Source organism: Chrysoperla carnea, chromosome 1 (assembly GCF_905475395.1).
Source record: "Chrysoperla carnea chromosome 1, inChrCarn1.1, whole genome shotgun sequence".
In the NCBI taxonomy this organism is placed as follows: domain Eukaryota; kingdom Metazoa; phylum Arthropoda; class Insecta; order Neuroptera; family Chrysopidae; genus Chrysoperla; species Chrysoperla carnea.
In genome coordinates this window covers 100,136,313-100,159,807 of record NC_058337.1, presented here as the reverse complement: position 1 = coordinate 100,159,807, position 23,495 = coordinate 100,136,313, and the positions used below count along the sequence as shown (strand labels likewise).

Sequence of the window (23,495 nt, the reverse complement as noted above, 5' to 3'; positions counted from 1 at the left end):
ATCTTATCCGTCTGTTTTAATTAGGCAAGAATTGAAATTGAATGTTATAAATCAAATTATTGGTAGGAATGAATATTTAATTTCCAAATTCAATAATTTAATGAATATTTAATTTCCAAAATAGAAATTTATTTCAATCATATAAGTGTTTATTAGGAATTCCTCGATCAGGAAACCATTGCTGATATTTTTGAATCGACATATTCTTCACTTGTTAACGTAGCCATTATGTTCATATTAAAATTACAGTTTAAAAAAACACAAACGTAAACAATCAAATGTCATCATAACAACAATATCGCAAATAATTATAGGGTATTCCACTATTTTTAAAAAAGTACTTCAAAATGTTGATTTTGCTAATAAAAAGCCACCAAAAATTTATTTCGGAAAAATACACACGCTTTCTTGCCAAAAACCTAAATTAAATTTTAAACCTTTTTTAAACTGTCAAAAACGCGGGCATCGAATTTGATGCCGTAATATGGGTATCACTATACGAAATATCACAAATAAATTTGACAGATATATTCATAGACATCTGATTATAATAAATATAAATACTTATTATCTATGTATATATTATACCCAGCTGTCTACACTGAACTAATTGATGGTCTTAGGCTCATACCGCTATAACATCACAGCAGGGCTTACCCGCGTTTTAGGTCACGTGATATACAGTTTAAAAATTACGATTTTTAATTTTAATATCTTAAAAGAAAAAAGTGCTTTTATGACTCGAAATCAGAATATTTAAGTATATTTCTACATAAATTCTAACTTTTTTCAAATTTCATGATTTATTTTTGACTAACGATAATACCCTATTTACTACTAAGTTTACTCCTCTTGAATATTACCTTTGGAGACATTATAGTGCACATAGCTTCTTAACTATTGGATTTTTGACAAAATTTTATAAGGCACTTTCGATTTAAAACTGTCCAAAGCATATAGTCTTAAGCTATGTCCATCGAGTCATGGGACACCCTGTACATATAGATACTAACAACAAATTGGGATTTTTATGAAACCTAGTCTCCAGTTGAGGATTACAAAGTTTCACATCACTCTATATACGATCGAAAATATCGTGTTTAACTAAAAAAAATTCTTAGAAACGAAAAAAAAACCAGATATAATTTTTTATCAAATATTAATTTTGTTACAGACGTTCTTCTCCGTCCATCGCATCGGTTATAATATATTTTATATATGAGTTTGTGGTTCATGCAGTGATTGAGTCTTATACCTAGTAGTGATGGTGATGAGTACATGAGTACATAATTTTAGTAGTTATTTTGAATTCTAATTAAAAAATATAATTAAAAATAATACTTTACAGGTATTTTTGTTATACCTAATCTAACCTAGCCTAGCTAATATCTATTTAGTTTTGACTTATTAGATATTACATATGTAGTTTGTTTGTTTATACACGGTGATTTTTTAAAAAGTTTTCAGCTAGTTTTTTTGAAAACTGTTTTGAATATCATAAAGTGGTAAAATCCGAGTCTTCTTACAGTCGTAAGCAAAGAAAAACATGTATAATGTTATATTTTACGAAGTTGTCCTCCGGATCAAATAATGGTCCATTTGGTTTTTTTGTATAAAACAACTAATTTTTTGTAGGAGGTTCTTGAATCTTAATTTTCGGTATCCGAATTTTTCGGACTTTCAAGGCTAAAAACTGTAGGTACCTGTAGGTAAACCGTAGTTTAGAAAGAAAATTTTATTGTAAAAAATTATTTATTTTTCGACAAAAAATAATAATCTGTACAAAGAGGAAACTTTTTAACCTGAAAATACCTGAAATCAGTTGCTAAAAATTGATTCAAAACTAAAGTTGATTTTTTTATGCAAAGTTTAAAAATAATCAACAAAAAATAGGTAGATTAGGTAAGGTTAGAGTGGCTGTCTTGGGGTGGGACACAATTAGACCATAGGGTCCGTTGTGATACCGAAAGAGGGTTGGCTCATCCCCGACTACTACTCCATGAACCATTTGGAGCTGTCTAAGAACAGCAGGATTGCTTTGACATCGACGTACTTTAGGTCGGAGAGGTCGTCAAAGAGAAGCTCAAGTAAGTCCTTTTGCTTATGACAAAATCTGGGCAGTGGCAGAGAAGATGAGACATTATCTTCTCCTTCTAACCACTGTGACAGCTCCTGCAGTAGTGGTGATACACTCCCAGGCCCAGGCGTTCACCATGCTTGTCGCCCAACCAGTGTCCTGTAATAACTTTGCTAATAGAGGCCCTTGGAGTGATATAAGATGAACAAAATAGATAGTTCCATTTAAAAAACAAAGCTGATCATCGTTTGACCCGGAAGGCACCTTTAAAAAAATACTAGGTGCATTTTCATTCCCCCCGATTGCAAGGAGAACCAAATTTAACCGCTTTGTTGATAATCCAAACCTTTTTCAATAAAAGTAGATGGATATTTTTTTAAAAATCAACCTGTTTATATGTATGCATACATATATGTATAACTGATTTTAAATTAATAGGTTAATGACATTTTAACAGGAACCAAGCTAAGCTAAGCTTCATCAACTTTTTGACAGACAGATAAAATTACCTTGAAAATATTGTGATATTAATTTTTATATTACGTGACATTGAATTTTAATTTTTATTATAAAAAATTTTTTTATTTTATATACCATAAACCAAGGCAGGTTTTTGAACATTTTCGTAATTTTTTTTTCAGATATTTTCCTCAATTGCATTTAAAAAATCAGTTAAATTATCTTACTAAAATAAGAAAAAAAAAGATATTTATTAATTTGTAGTTAATACCTCTAATTACACAGGTAAGCAAAAAAAAATTTTTGTCAGCTGCATGAGATATTGTTACTAAATTATATGTTTTAGAATGCGCTGAATTCAGAAGTGATGTACTTTTTTTTATATCACATAAGGGTTTTTTTACAAATTCAAACACAAAAAATTGGTAAAAGCACTCGTTTATTAAAAATTATAATTCTGAATAATATTTTGTATAATATTTTTTAAAACCAATGAATAATATAAAAATGCTTATATACTTATTCATCTTTTTTATAAAACCTTTTCTTCTTTTCCTTGATACTTCACCGAGTCCTTTTCCGATTTCCTTCGTAAGTTTCCCGAATAAGCAATCAACAGTAGTCTGCAAGCATAGTGACATTCCACCTTCCTTGGTATCGTCTCTCGATTGCGGAAATCGTGGTGAAATCTCTCCCTCTGTTCTTCATTGTAAGCTCCCAGGTTTTCAGGAAAATAGTGTATGTGGAAGTGTAAAAAATGGACCCTCAAGCTCATCTTAAAGAATGCTTCTAGAGAAAACAGTGAACTTGGTGCCCAAAACCTATAATAATACTGAATTTTTCTGTGGAGATCAATCCCGAGGAAATCACTAGAATTTTATTTGTGGAAATTCCGCTGTTATTGGGTCAACAAAAAGTGACTACAATCAACATGTACATACAAATCGTGTAACTACAACATTTGAAATTGATTTTTATGAAATAATTTAAACGCGATTTTCATTTTATGAGAATTCGAAGATGATGTGATTAAATAAGGGTAGGCCATCACAGTTGTAAATTGCAAAGATGGCTGAAAGATGTACAACCCTAAAAAGTTTGCATAATTCTCAAATAGGATCCTGGTGGTTTTGTAAAAGTTCTATATGAAAAATTACTATATGTTATCTTAATTAAATAAACAATTTTATTTATTTTTGTACAATACTGATTTTTTTCACTTCAAACATATTTTGAAGAATAATAAATATTCAAGTATTTTAAGAGCTAGGAAATGTAATAATAAGCGATTGTTCTTGTATCACATCACCTGTCGATGCTATAGCTTCGATTTCAATTTTAGCTCCTATTGGTAATTTTCCAACTTGAAGTGCTGTGCGAGCAGGAAAATCATTTTTGAAAACTGGAATTAAATTAATAGTTGTTAATTATATTTAGTACTGCAAAGCTCTTTCTAATGGCATACTGCGCAAATAATATTTGATTTTTAAGGCATAATGATAATAATAATTGTGATAGATATAATAATATGGATTCACGAGTTGCACCACTTACATTCCTTATAAACTTCATTCACAGCATTAAAATCATTAATATCATCCAAAAATACAGTTGTTTTAAGTACTTTTTCATAAGATGAACCAGCAGCTTTCAGTACATTCCCCAAATTTATCAACGCTTGTCGAGTCTCATTTTGAACACCACCATCAACAAGATTTCCCGTATCTTTGTCGAGACCCACACATCCGCTGATATACACAGTGCGATCACTTTTAACTGCTTGGCTAAAAAGAAGTGTTTAATAAAAAGTTTTCAAAATTAATCTTTTCATTTTTTAAATAAATACCTGTAAGGTGCAACTGGCTTCGGTGCTGAATTTGTACTTATTGTTCTGCGGATAATTGGTTTTGATGCCATTTTTCTATCTGACTTGACCCAACTCTAATGAAGATTCTTAAAATTAAATTGATTGTTCCTACGCGGATTGAATCTTAATGTTTCTATACAAATATACGGTATTTTATACTTGAAACTATTTATTTGCTTATCTTTTTTTTTTTTACGCTTCAGCTACTGAGGCTATTTGCGTTTTAAAATTAACAAATTTGATTATTTACAAGTTCTAATTTTTACATAATTTGTTTTTTTATAGTGTTTATGATATATTTCTAATAGTAATATAAAATTATATAAACTTTGATAAAAACAATTGAAATACCAGATGATTCAGGTTACGGTCATAGTTTCACAACTTATTAAATAACTTCACTTCTTTAAGAATTTTAAGTATTATATTCACGTTATTTATATTATCACCAATTAAATTTTTTAAACTACAGTTGACTATTCCCTGGAGGGATAAGCAGTCTTTCAGTATAGGGCACTCTATCAGCATATGGCTGACAGTTAAATTGAAATGACATTTTTCGCATATACATAAAATGTACTTATGTGTTAAACGTGTATGTCCGGTTCTTAATCTGGCTAAAACTACTTCTTCTCTTCTTGTAAGTATACATGATTTTTCCCATTCACCAATTGTAGACTTAATCTCCGTTAATTTTACATTTGATTTCAACCATTTCTCTTGCCATGAGTTTTTAAGGAAATTCTTTATATTATATAGCTCATCTTTTAGAGGTATCTGTGAGATAAGTTGTCCGTCATTTGTAGCTTCATTGGCTAATTTGTCAGCTTCCTCATTTCCAGTTATACCAGCATGACCTGGTATTCACGCAAATATCAATTCATAGCTTTGTTCCGAGAGCTGCTCATTTAATTTTTGTATGTTAAAAATGAGGGGGTCACTTGTATCCTCATTACATGTTAAAGCATTTATTGCACTGCGTGAGTCTGTAAAGAATGTATTTCATTTTCGGTCTTTGAGCAAGACATTTAATAGCTTCAAAGATAGCCATGGTTTCCGCCGTATAAACACTACAGCTTCGGGTGAATTTAAATTTTTTTTCTTGATTGTTGATAGTAAAGGCGCATCCACTTGTATCGTTTGTTTTAGAGCCATCCGTATATATCTGTATGTGATTAGGATACATATTTCGAATTTTTAGAAATTCATTTTGGAAGATCTGTACTGGAGTATTTGATTTTGAATATTGTTCTAAGTCTCTTATGCAACTGATGTTATGTCTTCTCCAGGGTGGTTTTTCAGATTTTTCCTTTTTTATGATTTCTGGGGAAACATATCCCATGCTTCTGATCAGTATTTGCAGTCTGGCTAAAAATGGTCTTGGGTATTTTTCTTTTATTGTAAAGATCTCTAAATGTTTGTGTTTTGATATTAAAGCAGAATTCGGATGATCTTCTTGACTTTTGACAGTTAAGAAGTATTTCATTAATAGAAAATTTCTTCTTTGTTTTAGAGACGGTTCGTTTGATTCACAGTATAAACTTTCTGTTGGACAAGTCCGATATGCGCCAGTTGCTAATCTTATACCTAGATTGTGTACTGAGTCTAGCAGTTTAAGATGATGGGTCTTGGCTGAAGAATAAACGACACACCGTAGTCTAACTTAGTTCGGATCAAAGATCGATACAGTTGTAATAGTGTTTTCCGATTTGATCCGCTGTTCTGACCATTAATTATTTTGATTAGATTCAGAACTTGTGTACAGGCTGCTTTTAATTTTTTTATGTGAGGAACCCAAGTTAGTTTTATGTCAAAAGTAAGACCCAAGAAGGAATGGGTGTCTGTAAAAGATAATTTTTCGTTGTATAATTGTATCTCTATTTGTTTTTCTTTACGGGTCCGGTGAAAATTCATCCATTTAGTTTTCTCTACGGAAAACTGAAGACCATTTTTTGTCGACCATTCTTCTAGATTTTTTAAGGACGTTCCCAATAATTTCTGTGCTGTTAGAGTATCCTTTGTTCTGAGAGTTATAGCTAAGTCGTCAGATTAAGATTGATCCTTGTGGTAGACCATTTTCTTGGATTTTAAATGATGAGTATGTGTCATTGATTTTGGTACAAATTTTGCGATTTTTAAGAAAATTTTCTATAAAATTCAATATATGTCCGCGGATTCCATTATCAGAAAGTTGCTTGATGATTTTGTGTCTCCAGGTCATGTCAAATGCTCGTTTCAGGTCGAAAAAGATAGCGATTAGGCTTTCATCTGATTGGAATTCTCTACATATATCATCTTCTAATGATATCAGATGATTTATTGTTGATCTATTAGGCCTAAAGCCATTTTGGGCGGAATTTAACATTCCACGTTGTTCTAGTTCCCACTGGAGTCGCGAGTTAATAGTGTTGTCACTATGGATATCGATATGGGTATTTTCAGTGTTTAGTTTATATGTAATAAATTCGGGTTGATAGTTCGTTGTGCTTGATGTTGTGGCGTAATGATTAGCAAAAATTTCAGCGATGTCACCTGGTTCTGTAACGAGTTTATTGTCAACTATGACATGGTCTAACGCACTATTTGAGTGTTTATTTGATAGTTTTCGTACCGAGTTCCAAGCTTGGCTTATTGACACATTACTATCAATTGTAGCTAGAAAATTTGTCCATGTTTGTCTTTTCTTTTCTCTTATTAAGTTTCTTGTAATGGCGCGTTTCCTTTTGAACTCAATGAAATTTTCAGCCGTAGAATTTTTTTTATATGTTTTCAGGGCTGTTTTGCGGTTTTTTATTGCGGTTTTTACATCCTCACACCACCATGATACTGGTGTTTGCTTGGAGACTAAGTAATTCGTTTGGGGTATACTTTGTTCAGCCGCTCGCAACAATAATTTGTTAAAGTTATCGATATCGGTATCTATATTATTTGTTATTTCTGTATTTGTCACTGATTGTTGTTTGAAGTGATCCCAATCGGCCTTTTCAATTATCCATCGTTTTGATTTCCGTTTGGGTATATTTTTGGAGGTATTTATATCGATGATTATGGGGAAGTGATCGCTACAACATAAGTCAGGGTATACGTTCCAATTCAATTCAGTTGCGGTCAGTTTTATGGCTCCAAATTTGGGTTTGTGTATTGAAATCACCGACAATAATATATGGTTTAGGTAGCTGTTCGATAAGATCTTGTAGTTCTTCTAAATGACACTGCCCAGGTGGGAGATATAAATTAGTAACGTGGATTATTTTTGTTGCAGATAGGTGTATTTTAACTGTGATACTTTGTAGTTTTGTTTGTATTTGCATTGTTTCTGAGTGATAGACGTTTTTGACAGCCGTGAGGGTAGTAGTTTGGAGGGGTGAAAGGTGAGATTCTTGGATGCAGATTATTATTGGATTTAATTTTGAAATTAACAGTTGAATTTCTCCGATGTTTCTAAGAAAACCGTTACAATTCCATTGAATTAGGACGATGTTATTCATTGTTGGAGTTTATTTTAGAATTGTTTTCGGTATCGAATCCAGCTGCGGCTAAGTACGAAGATTCCAGTTGAAGGGTGAGCTGGTTTATAATTCTGGTTATTCTTACTTTAGTAGATCTGTCATTTAATTTTTTATGTAAGATTTGCAACATTTCTATTAATTTATCAGTTTTGTCAGTGTAGTTTCTGGCGGTTTCTAATAAATTTTGTGTTTCAGACGTTTTCTTTAGGAAATTTATTAGTTGACTAGATGTTAGAATTTAGTTATTTGGTTCGAGATCTATGATATTTATAAAAGGCTGTATATATTCTTCAAAATTGAATTCTTCTTTTGGTTTCTTTTTATTTGGCTTAATTTTTTCCTCTGTTGGAGTGCTTGGAATTATGGATTCAACTTCCATTTCATTCCCAGTCTCACCATTTGATGATGATGGGTGTGTTCTCTTTTGGGTTTTTTTTGGGCCTTCTGTTTCTGTATCTGAGGTGTTCTGAGTGTCCAGTTCTTCTGCCGTCGCCTGTTGCATTTCTGCATTGACAGGTACACTGTTTATTGATGCCCCGCTATATGTAGGCTTATTATCTCTGGCTTGTGTACGTCTAAAACATGAAGCTATTAGATGGTCGTTGCTACCACAGTAAGCACAAGTTTTTGGTTGGTTTTCGTAAGTCCCTTTACATATATAAAGGATGGTATATGTTTTTTCAATATGCATTGCACTATTCTGTTACCATTCTTAAATTTATATTGTTTTGGTGCATATTGCTCAGACCAATATTCATCTTGAATTTCTAGGTTGTTTCCATATTTAGCTAGTTCATTTTTAATGTCTTCGTTCGACATTTCGAATGGTAATCGAAAAATTCTTATTTTTCGGAATCCAATTCCGGCGTATATTTAATGTCTTTATTGGGCCATTTTCAATTTTGATCTTTCCTTCCCCATTACATTTTGTAACTATTTCGTTGCAGATAGTTGGTTCATTGAATTTAAGGAAAAATCCATTTGGTTCGTTTTGTATTCCTTGTAGTTTCTCTTCTAAGTTATTCACATTATTCTTAAGGTTTTCAAATATCCACTTAAAACAATCTTTTATGGTTGGTTTTTCTGAGTCATCTTGTACAAATTCACACCATAAGGTGTTTATTCGTAAAGTCATTTTAAATCAGTGTTTGAGTATTGATGCACTCTCGCACTTTTTTACGTAAAATTTTTTTTTTTTTAAGTAGTACGGCCTATAACGTAGACCGCACTCTCTATGAAGAATGAATTTTAACACAATTACAACAATTAAGATGCTTATATATTGAACTTTTGTTCTATCTCTAACGGTTTACAAAATGGGTCCTACGAACCCATAGGTCAAGATCCAATTGACCTATGTTGCTCATTTAACATAACCTCACTGTTTTCGTCCTGAGTACGCTGTAAACATTTCAGTTTGATATCTTTTTTCGTTTTTGTGTTATCGTGTTGGCATATAGACGGGCAGACGGATAGACAACCGAAAATGGACTAATTTGGTGATTTTATAAACACATATTCCAAAGTTTTGTTCATAGTATTAATATTTTTAAGCGTTACAAACTTAACTTGGGACTAAACTTAGTATACCTTGCATATTACATATATGCATGGTATAAAGAGGACATGTGTGAATAAACCTTTTGAAATATCTTTTTAACCTTATCTTTTTCTTCATAATCCAACGTCAAAAGTATGGGCTTCTATTTTTCAAAATTTCAAGTTGACAAAGTAGAGGTAATAATTAATTTGTTGTTCATAATTTTAAAAAGATAAAGGAAATATGAAAAAAAAAAGTTATTCTTTATAAAGTTCATCGTTACGATTTTCTGAAAATAGAAGGGACATCAGTGTCGGTATGATACAAGTAGGAATGAAAACGCAATTAGTATAGAAATTAGTATTGTAATAGAATTATCAATGTTTGCGTATAATTAGCAGAAGTAAATACTCATTAAATAGTAATTACGATATAAAAACTATACATAGGAAATTATTAGGTATTTAACTAATATCTTCTTTTTATACAACAAAAAATTTAACTCTGAATATTCAAAATTCATATTTTTATATTAATGGTATTATATACGGTCAAGAAAGGTGAATTTTGATATCTCTATCAGTTATTTTGATCAAAGACATCTGTGGTGTTTATCTAAAAAAAATTCCTATTTCACAAGTTGATTTATTTAATCCATAAAAAAAAAAACGTTGAACTCAAAGATTCGTATTTTAGTATTTTCTTTTGACATTTAGCCCTTTCCACTCTTTTGTTAGAATTTGATATGATAATGTTTCATTCGTAAACCTCACGCGCAAGCGTGAATTAAGCTAATAAAATGGGCTTTATTAATAATTTAAATGGAAATATCACAATGGGCCTTAGGTCTCCGAGTAAGTATCGGCATTGCCAAACTTGGCATGCCCTTCACACTAGCAACACACTTTAAGCTATTAAACTCCATTCATGAACGAAATACGAAAAATGTGTACCGTAAAATGGTCCTACTCAGAATTGCAACTCAATTCCTTCATTTTTCGAAAAATTATAAGAAAAAGTTGAAAATATGATTTCTTGAGATTTTGAGGTTATTTTGGTATATTTAGGATTCGATAATAGGATAGGTCGATGCAGAAATTCTTAAAAAACAATTCTTCTTTTATTCTTCTCAATCCGATCAATAGAAGCAAAGATATTCAAGAAATCGTCACCAAAGAAAACAATGTAGAGATAAATACCGCGTGCAGAAGGTTGCGAGGAATGTTTTCCGGATCCGGAAAACTCCTCTGCATTTTTTACAAAAAAAAAAAAAAGAAACGTAGTTAAAAAAATAGCTACTTGCAAAAATTCTTCGAGTTCTTTATCAAAATCCAATAGATCCAACTATATTTATAAGTTTTACATCTTTTCAATATAGTTTTCACACAAGGATTATATCTTGTATGTGATTATATTGCATATATTTTCATTTACATAATAATATTATTAAAAAATATAGGCATTATAATTACAAGAATGAGGAAATAATAGTGCAAAAACTCATTTTAATTTTTTTACGAAAATATATAAAAAAAATTGAGAATCAATTTTTGTTTCAATTTCTATCTCGTTTATTTGTTCGATACATGACATAAAATAGCAAATTCAAATTTTCGGAGGTCGAAAACCAAATGGCAAGGTAATTCGATCCCATTTCTTGATGATTCTATTGATCTCCGAACCAAAAACGAGTGTTAAGCGATAAATTTGTGTAATGTTGTTTTCTCTATTCTATAAGCATACTTGGGAGATTAAATAACTATCCGAAATTTACCTTTTCTATGGATCTGCTTTAGTCAGAAACTTGAGTTCTTCGTTAGTAAGCTTGCATGTTGTTGTAAGATAATTAGCTCACTCTGTATAATATCTGAAAATCAGAAGAAGGACATATTAAATACAGAAAACTAGTTTCTATGTTATTATTATAATTTGAGTATTTAAGAATAACAATCATATTGACATATTTGATGTTTTTGTGACTCAAATGTTCAACATAGGTGGTATTCCAAAATTTAATATCAGATTGTAAATAACACAAAAAAATTGGGTGAAAGGTCGATAGACAAAATTTTTGAACAAACTTTTATTAATAAAATTACTCAAAAATTTGTGATAATAAAAGTAAGAATATTCTCAATTTTAAATAATCTTTAAAAATAATTTTTCAGTCTTAAGAATATTAGTATTTTTGAATATTTTAAATTTTAATTATTTAATAATCGCGGCTATAAATTTGCCTAATTTTGATATGTACCCTGTATATGTAAAATATATATCAATGTGTGCTAATGAGAAAAGTAAAGATTCTTAAAAGAAGAAAAATTTTCTAGAAGATATTTTCGAAAATTTTCAAAAATTTGAAAACCAAAACAAATATGCGTGATTTGTATAATTGTGTTGATTTTAAACTTTTCAAATTTATTAAAAACAATTCAAGCACTGTTATTCAACACTTTCTATACAGGGTATTTCAACAATTAACTCAGTCAATTATAACCTCTCGCACTGACTAAAAAAAATTTGATAACTTTTTATTAATTTTACATGTTACAGTTCAGTTATTATGGAAAACCACTAAACGTCTATCAGCTGTTTTCAATGGCGGATCCAGTATTTCATCCTAGGGTGGGGTTGGGGGGTATTTCATCGTCTTCCTCTTTTTTAGATTTTTGAGACTTTTAACCATTTATTTTGAAGTAACATTATACCCGGATCATTCTTCTTCCTATTAGAGGCTCACCAAGATTTTGAAAGTAAAGAACTTGAATACGTCGCTGGTTCCATTCATGCTTACTGGTGACAAAAAGCTAAATGGCTACCACTTGTCTAACAGAGTTCTGCCACGTGTGTTAGAATTATTTTCAGGAAAACCTTTTTTTACCCATAAAATTTAAAGTGTAATTTGTAATATTTTTAGCTGAACATATGAGAATTTTTGAAGGCGTTGCAAGTTTAGAAGTTAAATTTAAACTTGCTTTAATTAACATTTTTAAAGTAGGTACTTTGAAGAATGAGAATTGAACCACGAAGATATGTTTCTTCTAACGCTTATATTGTAAGCTTAAAAGATGAATAATTCTTCCCAACTAAATCAAAATCGTGATATTTTCTAGGAATTAATATTATAGCACAAAAAAAGCTATAAAAGATGATACTTGTTTTTCGATTAGATAAAAGCAATATTTACTGAGTTAAAAATGGAAAAACAGAAAAATTCCGGTGAAAAAGGACTTCAGACGAAGCCAATTTTACTGACAGACAATTTTCAAGTTTCTTGCGTAAAACTAATAATCAAACCAGACAATCATCAACACCCACCTGGCAGAAACCATTTGGAAAATGGGTCCCTTAATCCATACGTCTATTAATTATCCTAACTGTGCAAAATTTATTTTCAGCAAAATGTAAGATTTGATTCTGATATTTTCTGTGTAAGTAACGAAAAAATTTCGAAAATTTAATTGAATAAGTTTTTTTTAATGCGTGTGGTCTTACCTTTACAGTCAAAGATATTATTTTTAAGTACTAAATGAAAAAAAGGAATAAGGAACATCCTGTTCTTTCAAAATATCTACAAAAAAATTACGAAACAAGAAATCTTTTTATTTCATCTTTCATTCAAAACAGATAATAATTGTGTATATAAAATGACTGATCGATGGATGGATGGATGGATGGATGGATGGATAGATGGATGTCGGAAGGACAGACAGACAAACAGACAAACAGACAGACACATAGCTGTATATATATATGAATGTTGTTGGATGGTATGCACGTTCATCATTTGGTCGTTTATAAAACTGAACCTGTTTTAGTTTGACGTGTGAGATATACGGCTATCATTTGTCACTTTTAAATAATATATTGGTTCATCATCTCAACTTTAAAGAACACAAAAAGAAGAAATATTTGTACAAAATATTATTTTAAATGTTTTAAATTTTTACAACAAGAAAAAAATACTATAAATTGTTAGTTATATCAGCAAAACACAGGTGAAAACGATAACTATCGAAGGTAATTGTTTAAATACCTTGGATCCGTTTGGGGCCTGTAGCACTCATAATTTTAAAAATGTTCGCATACTCACTATATGTATTTTTATTAAATAAAAAAAGTAATAAAGTGCTGATGTGAAAATTTTAATTCCTGAAAATTGAAAATTGAAAGGCGGAAAAAAATAAACATGTAATTGTTCTCAAACGAATAACATTTTATGACGTTGACCAAACAATCATTTAGAATGTAAAAACTAATTATTTTCGTTAAGTCGAATACAGTTGTCGGTTTTTTTTCAAAAGATTTTATGTGGAATCCAATCAAAGCGAAAACAAAAACTGGGGTACATATAAAGTGTATCACCAATGTCAACTTTCCAAATTCAACAACCAATTGGTCTAAGCTTTAAGATTGTACTTCTGCGTTAATAAATCTATCAAAATGGCTAGTTTTTGTAATGCTTTCAAAAAAATAGAAAATCCAGTACTCTTCTGGGATTTCAGATCCCTCATAAAGTTTTCATGAGACTTGCGGAATTCAGGGCGATATCTCTGTCTATACATAGCTTAAATCAATTTCGTTTGTATTTTATAATAAAATAATTATCCAAGTTATGAAAACTCGTACTTTGATTAGTAGAGCTGTAATAATCCGTATGTACTGAATACTGAGTAACGAGCATGCCATTTAGTACCGAGTACTGAAATATTACGCACAAATTTATCTCGTTACATACATTTTTCGTTACTCAAATTTCTTATTCAGATTATATACAATAGAGGACAATTCTGACGTCGAATTGGCCATATTATGCATAAAAATGTAAAACTAGACTGAACGTGAAAATTTGAAAGTGAAATTAAAATTAACTTAAAAACGAAGAAGTTATAAGCACTTCAAAGATTGTAGAGTTCGTACAAAACGAAGTGGCACCGAGCAAGAGAGAGTGTATGATGTATATGTATGTGCACTCGTATCTACACTCTCTCTTGCTCGGTGCCACTTTGTTTTGTACGAGCTCTATTCAAAGGTTGCTCGTAATTTGCGTAATATGTATCAAAAGTATTGAGTAACATAAGAACATAACGATATGATAGATACGGATTATTTCAGTAACGAATACATACGTTTACTCAATTACTTTTACAGCACTATTGATTATAATACTGCAGTTAGTGTTAGATAATTTTCAAATAAATCATTGAATGATTTTTAATTCGATTAAAGTATTAAGATGTTGATACCAATTCTTTATTTCAAATAATATTTTTTACAGATAAAATCATTTTATAAATTATAAAAAATGAGCCGCAATAATTGACATTCATCCTTAATAAAAGTATCTAAATACATATATATTTTTAAATAGTAAATTAAAGTACTTAAATGTTATTATTAAGTCATCATAGTTCATTTTCACACTGTGTTTTGTGTGAAGTATTTAGTGCTTTAAAAACACGAGTAGAAGGTGTCTACTTAAATTTCAAAATATTCAATAACAGCTCTAAATTCCACAAACCGAGATTTTAGGATGACCAATTCAATTAGAATGTAAAAGTTAATTATTTCCTAATAAGTTGCCTATATCGACTTCAGATGTCTGTTCTGATTCGAAAGATCCGATCTAAAATTCAATCAAAGTGCAAACAATATTATAGGAAAGAGTACATTTAAATTGAATCGCAAATTTTGACTTTCTTAAAACGGAATAGCAAATACCAAAATAACAAAGACATTCGACAAAAAGCGCTGTTAGCCTGGGGCTGCTTGTGTCGCATTTATTAGTTTATTAGTTTTCAGATGTTGAAATACATTCTGATGATGTGACAACCATTGACTCATACTGTTTACAGTATAAATCTCAATTCTGCATTTGAGGTTGGTTTTGAATCCTCCCAAGAATAATCCAGGAAAGAAGATGGAGTCTCAGCAGAGACCGAAGAAAAAAAGACCAAGAAAATAAGATCAAAGGTAAAGAAGTGGGGAGGGGGGGGTAATGAAATTTCTTCTTTCTTCTATAGAAGATCTGTAGGATCACGATAAGGATGCCTACCATTTCACCCTCATATGCCATGTGTTATAATGTGTTAAGATGGCAAGAGCTATTTAAAATACCATTTGCGAGGACTATATAAAGTATACAAAATTTGAAATAAATTCAAAATTTGGTTTCCTAATAAAAATATGTACGCTGAAGGAAATTTTTTGTGGATATCACTTTGTCAGTATCAGCATGAACGCCCTACTGTATCGGTATGAACGTCATACTGTGTACTGTATTGAGGGAATAGCGACATTAGCAATAGTTATGGCAGACTTGTCAATGCAAGATGAGCGTCAGGTCTATACTGGTTGGCGATACCCACAATACTTCTGGTGAATGGACTTATTTAACACTGTTATAATACTTATGCTAGCATAGATACTATTGTATTTGTCTATATACCATGCCAGCTTTGTAGAAAACGGCATGCATTTCTTACCGTGTAATTTGTATCCCTTATGTGAGCAGTGGGAACTGTTTGTGTATACTGTATACATAAACATATAAGTAGAACAAGATGCCGAGATGTTACACATAGTTGAAATACATATGTAGAACAGAAGTGACGGAGTTGGTTACGTCCTAGACAAGATATCTAGAGGACCTGGGCTCGAGACCCAGTTTCTGAGTAAGTTCAGTTTCTCATTTAAAAGCTGTTCACATATCTAATTTCGAAAATCATAACATAATGGGTAAAATTAAAACTTGAACACTTCAAAAAATATTAAATCCAATGAAAAATTACCTATGACTGAATATTTTTACCTGATTTTTTGAGAACGACATTAGCAGAGGGTAATTTTTGTTAGGATCACTATCCTAATACAAACTAGATTATAATTGTTGATAACTCATTGGTATTGTTATTGTTTAAAACAAACACACTGTACATTTAAATGAAATAATATCTTAATTTGTGATTGATAACTATCATTATTTATCACAAATATTATTTATTACATATACATGTGTGATGGTATATGTTCATCATTATATTAATATTATAACCGCAACATTTTAACAAGCAACGTAACCAAGCAAACAAATGCTTGGACTTGGAATATTATTATTATTATGTGATGGTCACATTCACTCATCCATCTCATCTATATCTATCCGCAATCCACATTAATTTATACTTATACAGTTCAAGTTTGGTCTAAAGAAGTCCGTTTACAATAACAAATTATTTCAATTGCACTCGCTTAAAAATCCAGATATGCGCCATATCAAATCAACGTTAAATAGCCTTTCTTTATCTTTAATTTGATGAATAATATCCCTGATGTTTTCCAAAAGATAAAATGATAGTTGAATAATATACAGGGTAACTTGATCAAAAATTGTATAGTTTGATGGGGGACATCATGTTCTGACATAAGTGGACCGGTTCTTCGGTTTGCTATGATAGCCAATTTAGATTCTAAACGGTAAGAGATAGAATAACACTTTAAATTAGAAAGTTGTTCCTCAGAAAAACAAACTTTTGTTCCAAACATTTTTTCGAAAAACTCATTATTGCATTTAATCAAGAAAGTACGCTTAAAATATATCGATTTTCTTCAGAAAGCTGACGATTTTCGAAAAATTGATTTGGATAAAATATACTAGTTTTTATGACGGTCAACTTTCTAATTTAAAGTGATATTTTATCTCTTACCGTTAAGTATCATAATTGGCTAATAAAAAACCCGAAGAACTAGGTCCAATCTCTGGTCCAGAATATGATGTCCCACAATATACATTAAAATGATCTACCCCGTATCCTTATTTGAATCAGTTCAAAAAATTTAGTTCCAAAACTGGTCCTTTTAAAAGCAAAACCAAGACTCGAAGATCTTGGTCAATGTGTTGCATATAAAGTATTTGTCTTGCAGCAAGATTGTTGCATTACACTAAAACATAAATTTTCAGTTTTGACTGTGCCTTTAAATTTAATATTTTTTTCATTTAGAATACAAGCGTCACCTATGAGTATGAAATATAATTATTGTTAAATTTTACTTCATGAGCGTGATCTTTAAGTGAGAAATAGAGCTATTGTTAAATTTCAGTCTCTACACGAGCGCTGTCTGTGAATGGGAAGAAGAAGAAAAAGGGCGAACTTTCACCGATTCACTCTCTGTATTTCTTTTTTTAAGTGAACAGTTGAAGTTGTTATTACTTTGTATTGAGGATGCCAAACTATATCCTAAATTTATTCCTTAATGTACATCATACACAAAAGCATACATAGCTTTCATCTATGCTGCTTCGGAACAGTTAAGTTAATTATATTTCACTCACGGAAAATAATATAATTGTTAGTTTTCCATTTCCTTCTTAAAAGCCATTGTTTACTATGTTATTGCGTTACTGCGGCGTATCCAAAAGTATATTAGTGCTTACTGTTACAAAACAATGACATTATAAATGACTCTCACTATACGGTTATGGACGAATAGTATGAGAACAGATAAGAAAATGTGTCTTGTATAATAATATTGTAAAATGATGACCATTAACACTTTAACCAATGACGGATACAAATCACACTTTACTACGTATATAAATATATCATCTACATCAACAACGGGGCCTTATACATATTATGATGTGTGAGTTATATCTCATTTATATGTGAATTAGGTCTGTTCTACAGTAATGTTGAAATTCATTACAATTATGTGGTACTAGTTTCAAATTTTAGTTAAAAGTATCATCGCCACCAAATAAAAAAGGAGTTTTTATATTCTTTACTCTTTATTTATATATATTTTACCTTGTATTTTTAAATACAGACATTTATCCATAGAGGTAGACAAATGAATCGTTACTGAAAATGATTGACCACATTTGAAAGCCATATCGAAAGCCAGTTGAAATAGGATATTTTATTTCCAAGTTTTTTGAAAGATGTACTATAAGGAAATTGGATATTTTCTTTTGAATGTTTCCATTGATACACCTTGGAGTCTTTTCCAGCCAATCCGCAATCGTTGAACCGTTGTAATGAATTCAAGTTTATTATACAACACATAAAATGACTTCTGTTGATTAAAAGCCATATTTTAAATTTTCCACACTGGGGGGCCTTATAGTTTTGAAGTTCTGATTCTACATTGAGTGCATCTTTTGAAGAAACTTTGTATTATGTGCTGTGTACTAATCCACTTGGTGCTGACTTCGAGATTGCGGCCCATCTTTATGTGTAACGTATAAAAAGTAGGGATGTTTTGAGTAATTTTGGATTAGAGCGAAGTCTAAAAAGTGACAAAATTATCACCTTTAAGGCATTTTTTGGAGTTTCTTAGAGTTAACACTTCAATAATCGATTTTTTATACAAGGCACACGATATAAAAAAATATGATGAGTAAAATCTAAGGATCCAATGACCTCGTTACGTTTTTGTACACAATATGTCGTGCGCACCGCATCTTTCGCTTTTTAATAATGCGTGTACATACCTAATATGGAACATTTTACGTATAGCATATGCAAAGCGTCTATTGTCTGAAACTGACAATATCCTGACGGACACAAACATTGTACAACCTGCCTGTTCAAAGACAATCGTTTTTAAGGAGTAAATTCCAGTCGTGCGTCGAAGAGCTGACAGACACACTTTTTTGTTGGCCTTTGTACTTTCTGTGATTAGTACTAACAAACTGTAACCAAGAAATAAATTCAAATATTACCTATCTTTTAAATATTTGTAATTTGCTTTAACAATTCCTGAAAAATTCTGGAATAATTTTATATCTTTAACTGTAACTGAAACCGGTATGATATTATTATTATATCTGTCTCCATTTCCAAATTTTAATATCCATAATGTCCCTAATATAAAGTTCTTATGCTACTCGATACATATGCAAGAACCTTAATTTTATTCAATACATATCTGGACTTTCTTTAAATTGAAATTTATCCCTTAGAATATTGATAAAATCTAGTTTTTCTAGAACAAGCAAAAGTAAGTAAATATATAATATCAAGCCATGCTTGAATTGGACGTAGTTCTCGTAGCTCCGACAGCTCAGATTTTAATCCTCCTTGAATAGTGTACTTTACTTTATCTTGGAGGAAAAATTACTATGATAGATTCTTTTTTCTAAGCTTCGTTTGATCGATTGGTGAATTATGTATCTTATTTCTATTTCTATTTCATTAACAAGTGAAAACAAACAATTGACTGAGTTAATTGTTGAAATACCATGCATAGTCAGTGTTGATTTCTTTATCACGTAACACATACAAACATGTGACACATACATAACTAATAAAGTATAGTACATATGTAAATGACTTTATAGGTTTCTGCATTACCGACCGACATTTAGTGTATAGTTTGTACACATATTATAAAATTTCCGCCTAATTGGCGCCCTCACGGGTAAACAGTGATGTTTACGAAAAAATGTTTCAAACAAAAGTGGTTTAATTTTTGATAAGGAACATTTTTTACACTTAAACTTTTGTTCTATCTCTAACGGTTTATAAGATGGGTCCTTCGGACCCAAGACCCAATTGACCTATGATGCTCATTTACGAACTTGACCTCACTTTTTACGTCCTGAGTACGCTGTAAAAATTTCAGCTCGATATCTTTTTTCGTTTTTGAGTTATCGTGTCCACAGACGGACGGACGGACGGACAACCGGAAATGGACTAATTAGGTGATTCTATGAACACCTATGACAAAATTTTTTTCCTAGCATCATTATTTTTAAGCGTTACAAACTTGGGACTAAACTTAATATACTATGTATATTTCATATATGCATGGTATAAAAAGCGTCCGCTTCCGATTTAGTAAATACTTATACCTACATTATAAAATTCATCTCATTTCATCATGTAATCTTCAGATTTTGTAACCTCTTGGTACACAATTAGGATATTTTACGAATTAAATTATAATCTACCTATATCCATGTAGCATGTATTTATGTATGTACAAAAAATGACGAACACCTAACCATAATGTCTATAAAGTGTCAAAAATATATCGTATACTAATCGACTAAAATATTACTTTAAAAAATTACATTCTCATAATTCTTGAACCTAAAATATGTATTTATAAAAAAAAAATTTTTTTGTGAAGGTAAAGTTATATGCGATACGATTGGATTTGGACACGGGAAAAATAAACATAAAAAGATAATAAAACGGTATTATCTGAAGAATATTAGTCCTGGTTTATTCATTTGAAATAAAAGTTAATGTGTAAAAACTTGTTATCCGATGACATTTATCTTTTGGTCAAGATGCGATATATCTTTTGGTCAAACTTGCATAACTCCGAGTAGCAAAGTCTTCCTCTTTGAAAAAGTGTGATGCATTCTACACATCCACATCCGGACAATATTCAGAGATACAACATTGAAAACTCAACCAACTTCAGTGTTAACCTCATTAATCTTCCCGTAAATTTTTACTGGTGTTTGTCAGGGGCAATTTGTTACCTACCTTGCTTCCACCAAAAACTGAACATTTTACTCTAAAAATGAGCGCAGTAAATTTTACTTTAAAAAAGAGGATTAGCTCCTTCAAGCCTAGTTTAGACTCACTCGGTTTCAAAATTCAATTATATGGCTAGGTATCGTTTACCAAAAATAGCATAATTTGAATAGAAAAGCGTACTTTTAACTATGATACGGCGGTTCAACCATTTCGAAATAAACTGTGAATAAGCCTTTAAATTAAAAAAACTGTTGTAACTGCAGTGACACTAAAAAAGGTGAGATTATATTTTAGCAGCAAAATAAAATAATTTATTAAAATAAATCATAAAGTCTACTAGGAAAAGAGACGTAATTTTTTTATGACCACAAAACATTATAAAAACATAAAAGTTTATTAATACGTACAAGCATAATTTTTTATTATTAGTTATGTTTTTTTTTAATACCCAAAACAAATAACCATCTCAAATTTTTTAATTTTTTATTGGTATAGTTAAACTATTAGGTGGAAATGAAAATTATTACGTTTGAATGTATCAGTATAAACAGTATGTCAAGAAACATTTTTGGTTAAAAACAGTTTTCAAAGTACAAAGTTTTTTTTGCTCTTAAAAGTAAAAAACAATTTTTTGTCTTGACTGATCCACAGACGATTGTAAATAACAGCTTCAGGCTCATATTGAAAATGTTTAAGAAATTGTAATCGCTCTTTTTTATTGTAATTAAATCGGCCCTTATAGCTTGGATATCTCAAGCTTTTACATATATAATCATGTATAGATGACTCAAGGATGAATTGTACTTATTATTACCTCTTAGTGTGTTAATTAGTTTTTCAACGCTTTTTGCCGTATTTCTATTATTTTTCGATCATTAATATACTGATTGACTATATTTTTTATGTTTATAATAATATTCAGCACCAATATACAAATTTTCAGATTTTAGAAAAAACACGTATTTTGCAGAGTTAAAGCCGCCTCCATGCCAGACGCTACAGAAACTGGTTGGCTGACTATCGGCTATTTCTTTGCCCTCTCCAAATAACGTAAATATTATAAAATCAGCCTTTAGAATGTTTGCAGTTGGTCGCTCACCTCTTAGACTATAAGAAAATTTTTATACACACAAATCATAACCAATTGAAATTTAAGTTTGCAGGCCTTAAAATTTATTTATCTTCGCCCGTGAGATAAGCAATACTTTTCTCACTCAGTAGGCGTGGGAAAAATAGTTCATTACCGTACTAGTGTCGTAATGAATTCATTATCACACTCCAAATCACTGTCAAAATTTAAACTAACAATAAGTTACTATAGCAACTTTTTTAACTTTCGATTCTTCTCAGTAAGTCTTGACAAATTTATAGTTATTAATGCTACAAGTGGGATAAGTAGCAAATAATCTGACAGTCGTGGTGTTGCGGCGTGAGCGTAAGGTTATGGGACATTCTTATGAAGACGAGTGTGGTAGATGTCGCTACGAGCCGTAGGCGAGTTGCGACAACCACACGAGTCTTCATAAGAATGTCTCATAAACCTTAGAGCGAATGCCGTAATCACGACTGTCATATTTGCTACTTATTCCGCAAGTAGCATTCAATACTTTTTACAACAATCGCTCGGGAAGTTGACTTTGAGAGAAATTTATCAATTTGAGAAATGATTTATTTACTTATTTTAAATTTAAATTTTATTGCATACAAATTTTTATTTTGACGAGTATAAATGTTTTATATTTTATTAAGTTTTAATATTATGTGAGGTTATATTTTATGGTAGTATAGTGTATTAGGAATCTGTGCAATTATGTAGTCTATAACCGAACATGTGCGTTTATGAAACACATATAGTTAAGTATGCGATTATTGTGTATTTTGAAGGTGACATACAGCGCTCGAAAAGTCTACTTCTCGAGCGGGCGTTGTAAAAAAATAATAATTATCGTTTATTTTCACATTTTAGAAGCGTAGATAAAGTTTTGTACCATAAACGTGTGATAACCTATTATTAACATACTTTAGCGATTGCCCAACTCGTGCTACATACGCCTAAATTTTGCCAATTTACGCCAATGCGCCACGCGCCAATTTTCTATAAGTCTATCAAAAAGATCTAGACTGTTTCCAGTATATTATAAGTGTAAATTCCTTACACTAGTATTAATCAAATAAAAAGACTGTTTTTTTCGCCTTCGATGTTGAACTAGTAGATATATTCTCCCAATAAAAGCACAGCATTTCGCTTTCGAAAAAAGAAATTCTCATATTTTAACTTTATGTACTATAAAGTAGGTAAAGTGATGCTATTTTCGCAGTTCAAAAGTACTAAATGGTTTTGTTAGTCACTCTGAATTTGAATTAACCTACTACTTTTATATAAATACTAACCATAATAAAACAGAGAAATCCTGTTTAAGAAATCTGTTCTCGCAAATATAAATTAAAAAATCTTAAACCTGTTTATTTGCGGGAATAAATAAATCGTTATATTAATAAAATCTTGAGTCCGAAATTTCGTTAATTATACTTTAACAGCTAGAAGATG

The 23,495-nt window shown here is 30.7% G+C and overlaps 1 protein-coding gene across 1 annotated transcript in view; it reads right to left on the bottom strand.

Moving 5' to 3' along the window:
- Window positions 1–3,765: 3,765 nt before the first annotated feature.
- Window positions 3,766–23,495, bottom strand: part of LOC123290763 (2-iminobutanoate/2-iminopropanoate deaminase-like) — a 121,719-nt gene continuing 101,989 nt past the window's right edge. The window contains exons 3-6 of the mRNA XM_044871063.1: window positions 11,227–11,319; window positions 4,383–4,477; window positions 4,091–4,320; window positions 3,766–3,938 (exon numbers count right to left, since the gene is read on the bottom strand). Coding sequence (XP_044726998.1) covers window positions 3,796–3,938; window positions 4,091–4,320; window positions 4,383–4,453 — 444 coding nt within the window. The 5' untranslated portion in view covers window positions 4,454–4,477; window positions 11,227–11,319 and the 3' untranslated portion in view covers window positions 3,766–3,795. The remainder of the gene's footprint in view (window positions 3,939–4,090; window positions 4,321–4,382; window positions 4,478–11,226; window positions 11,320–23,495) is intronic.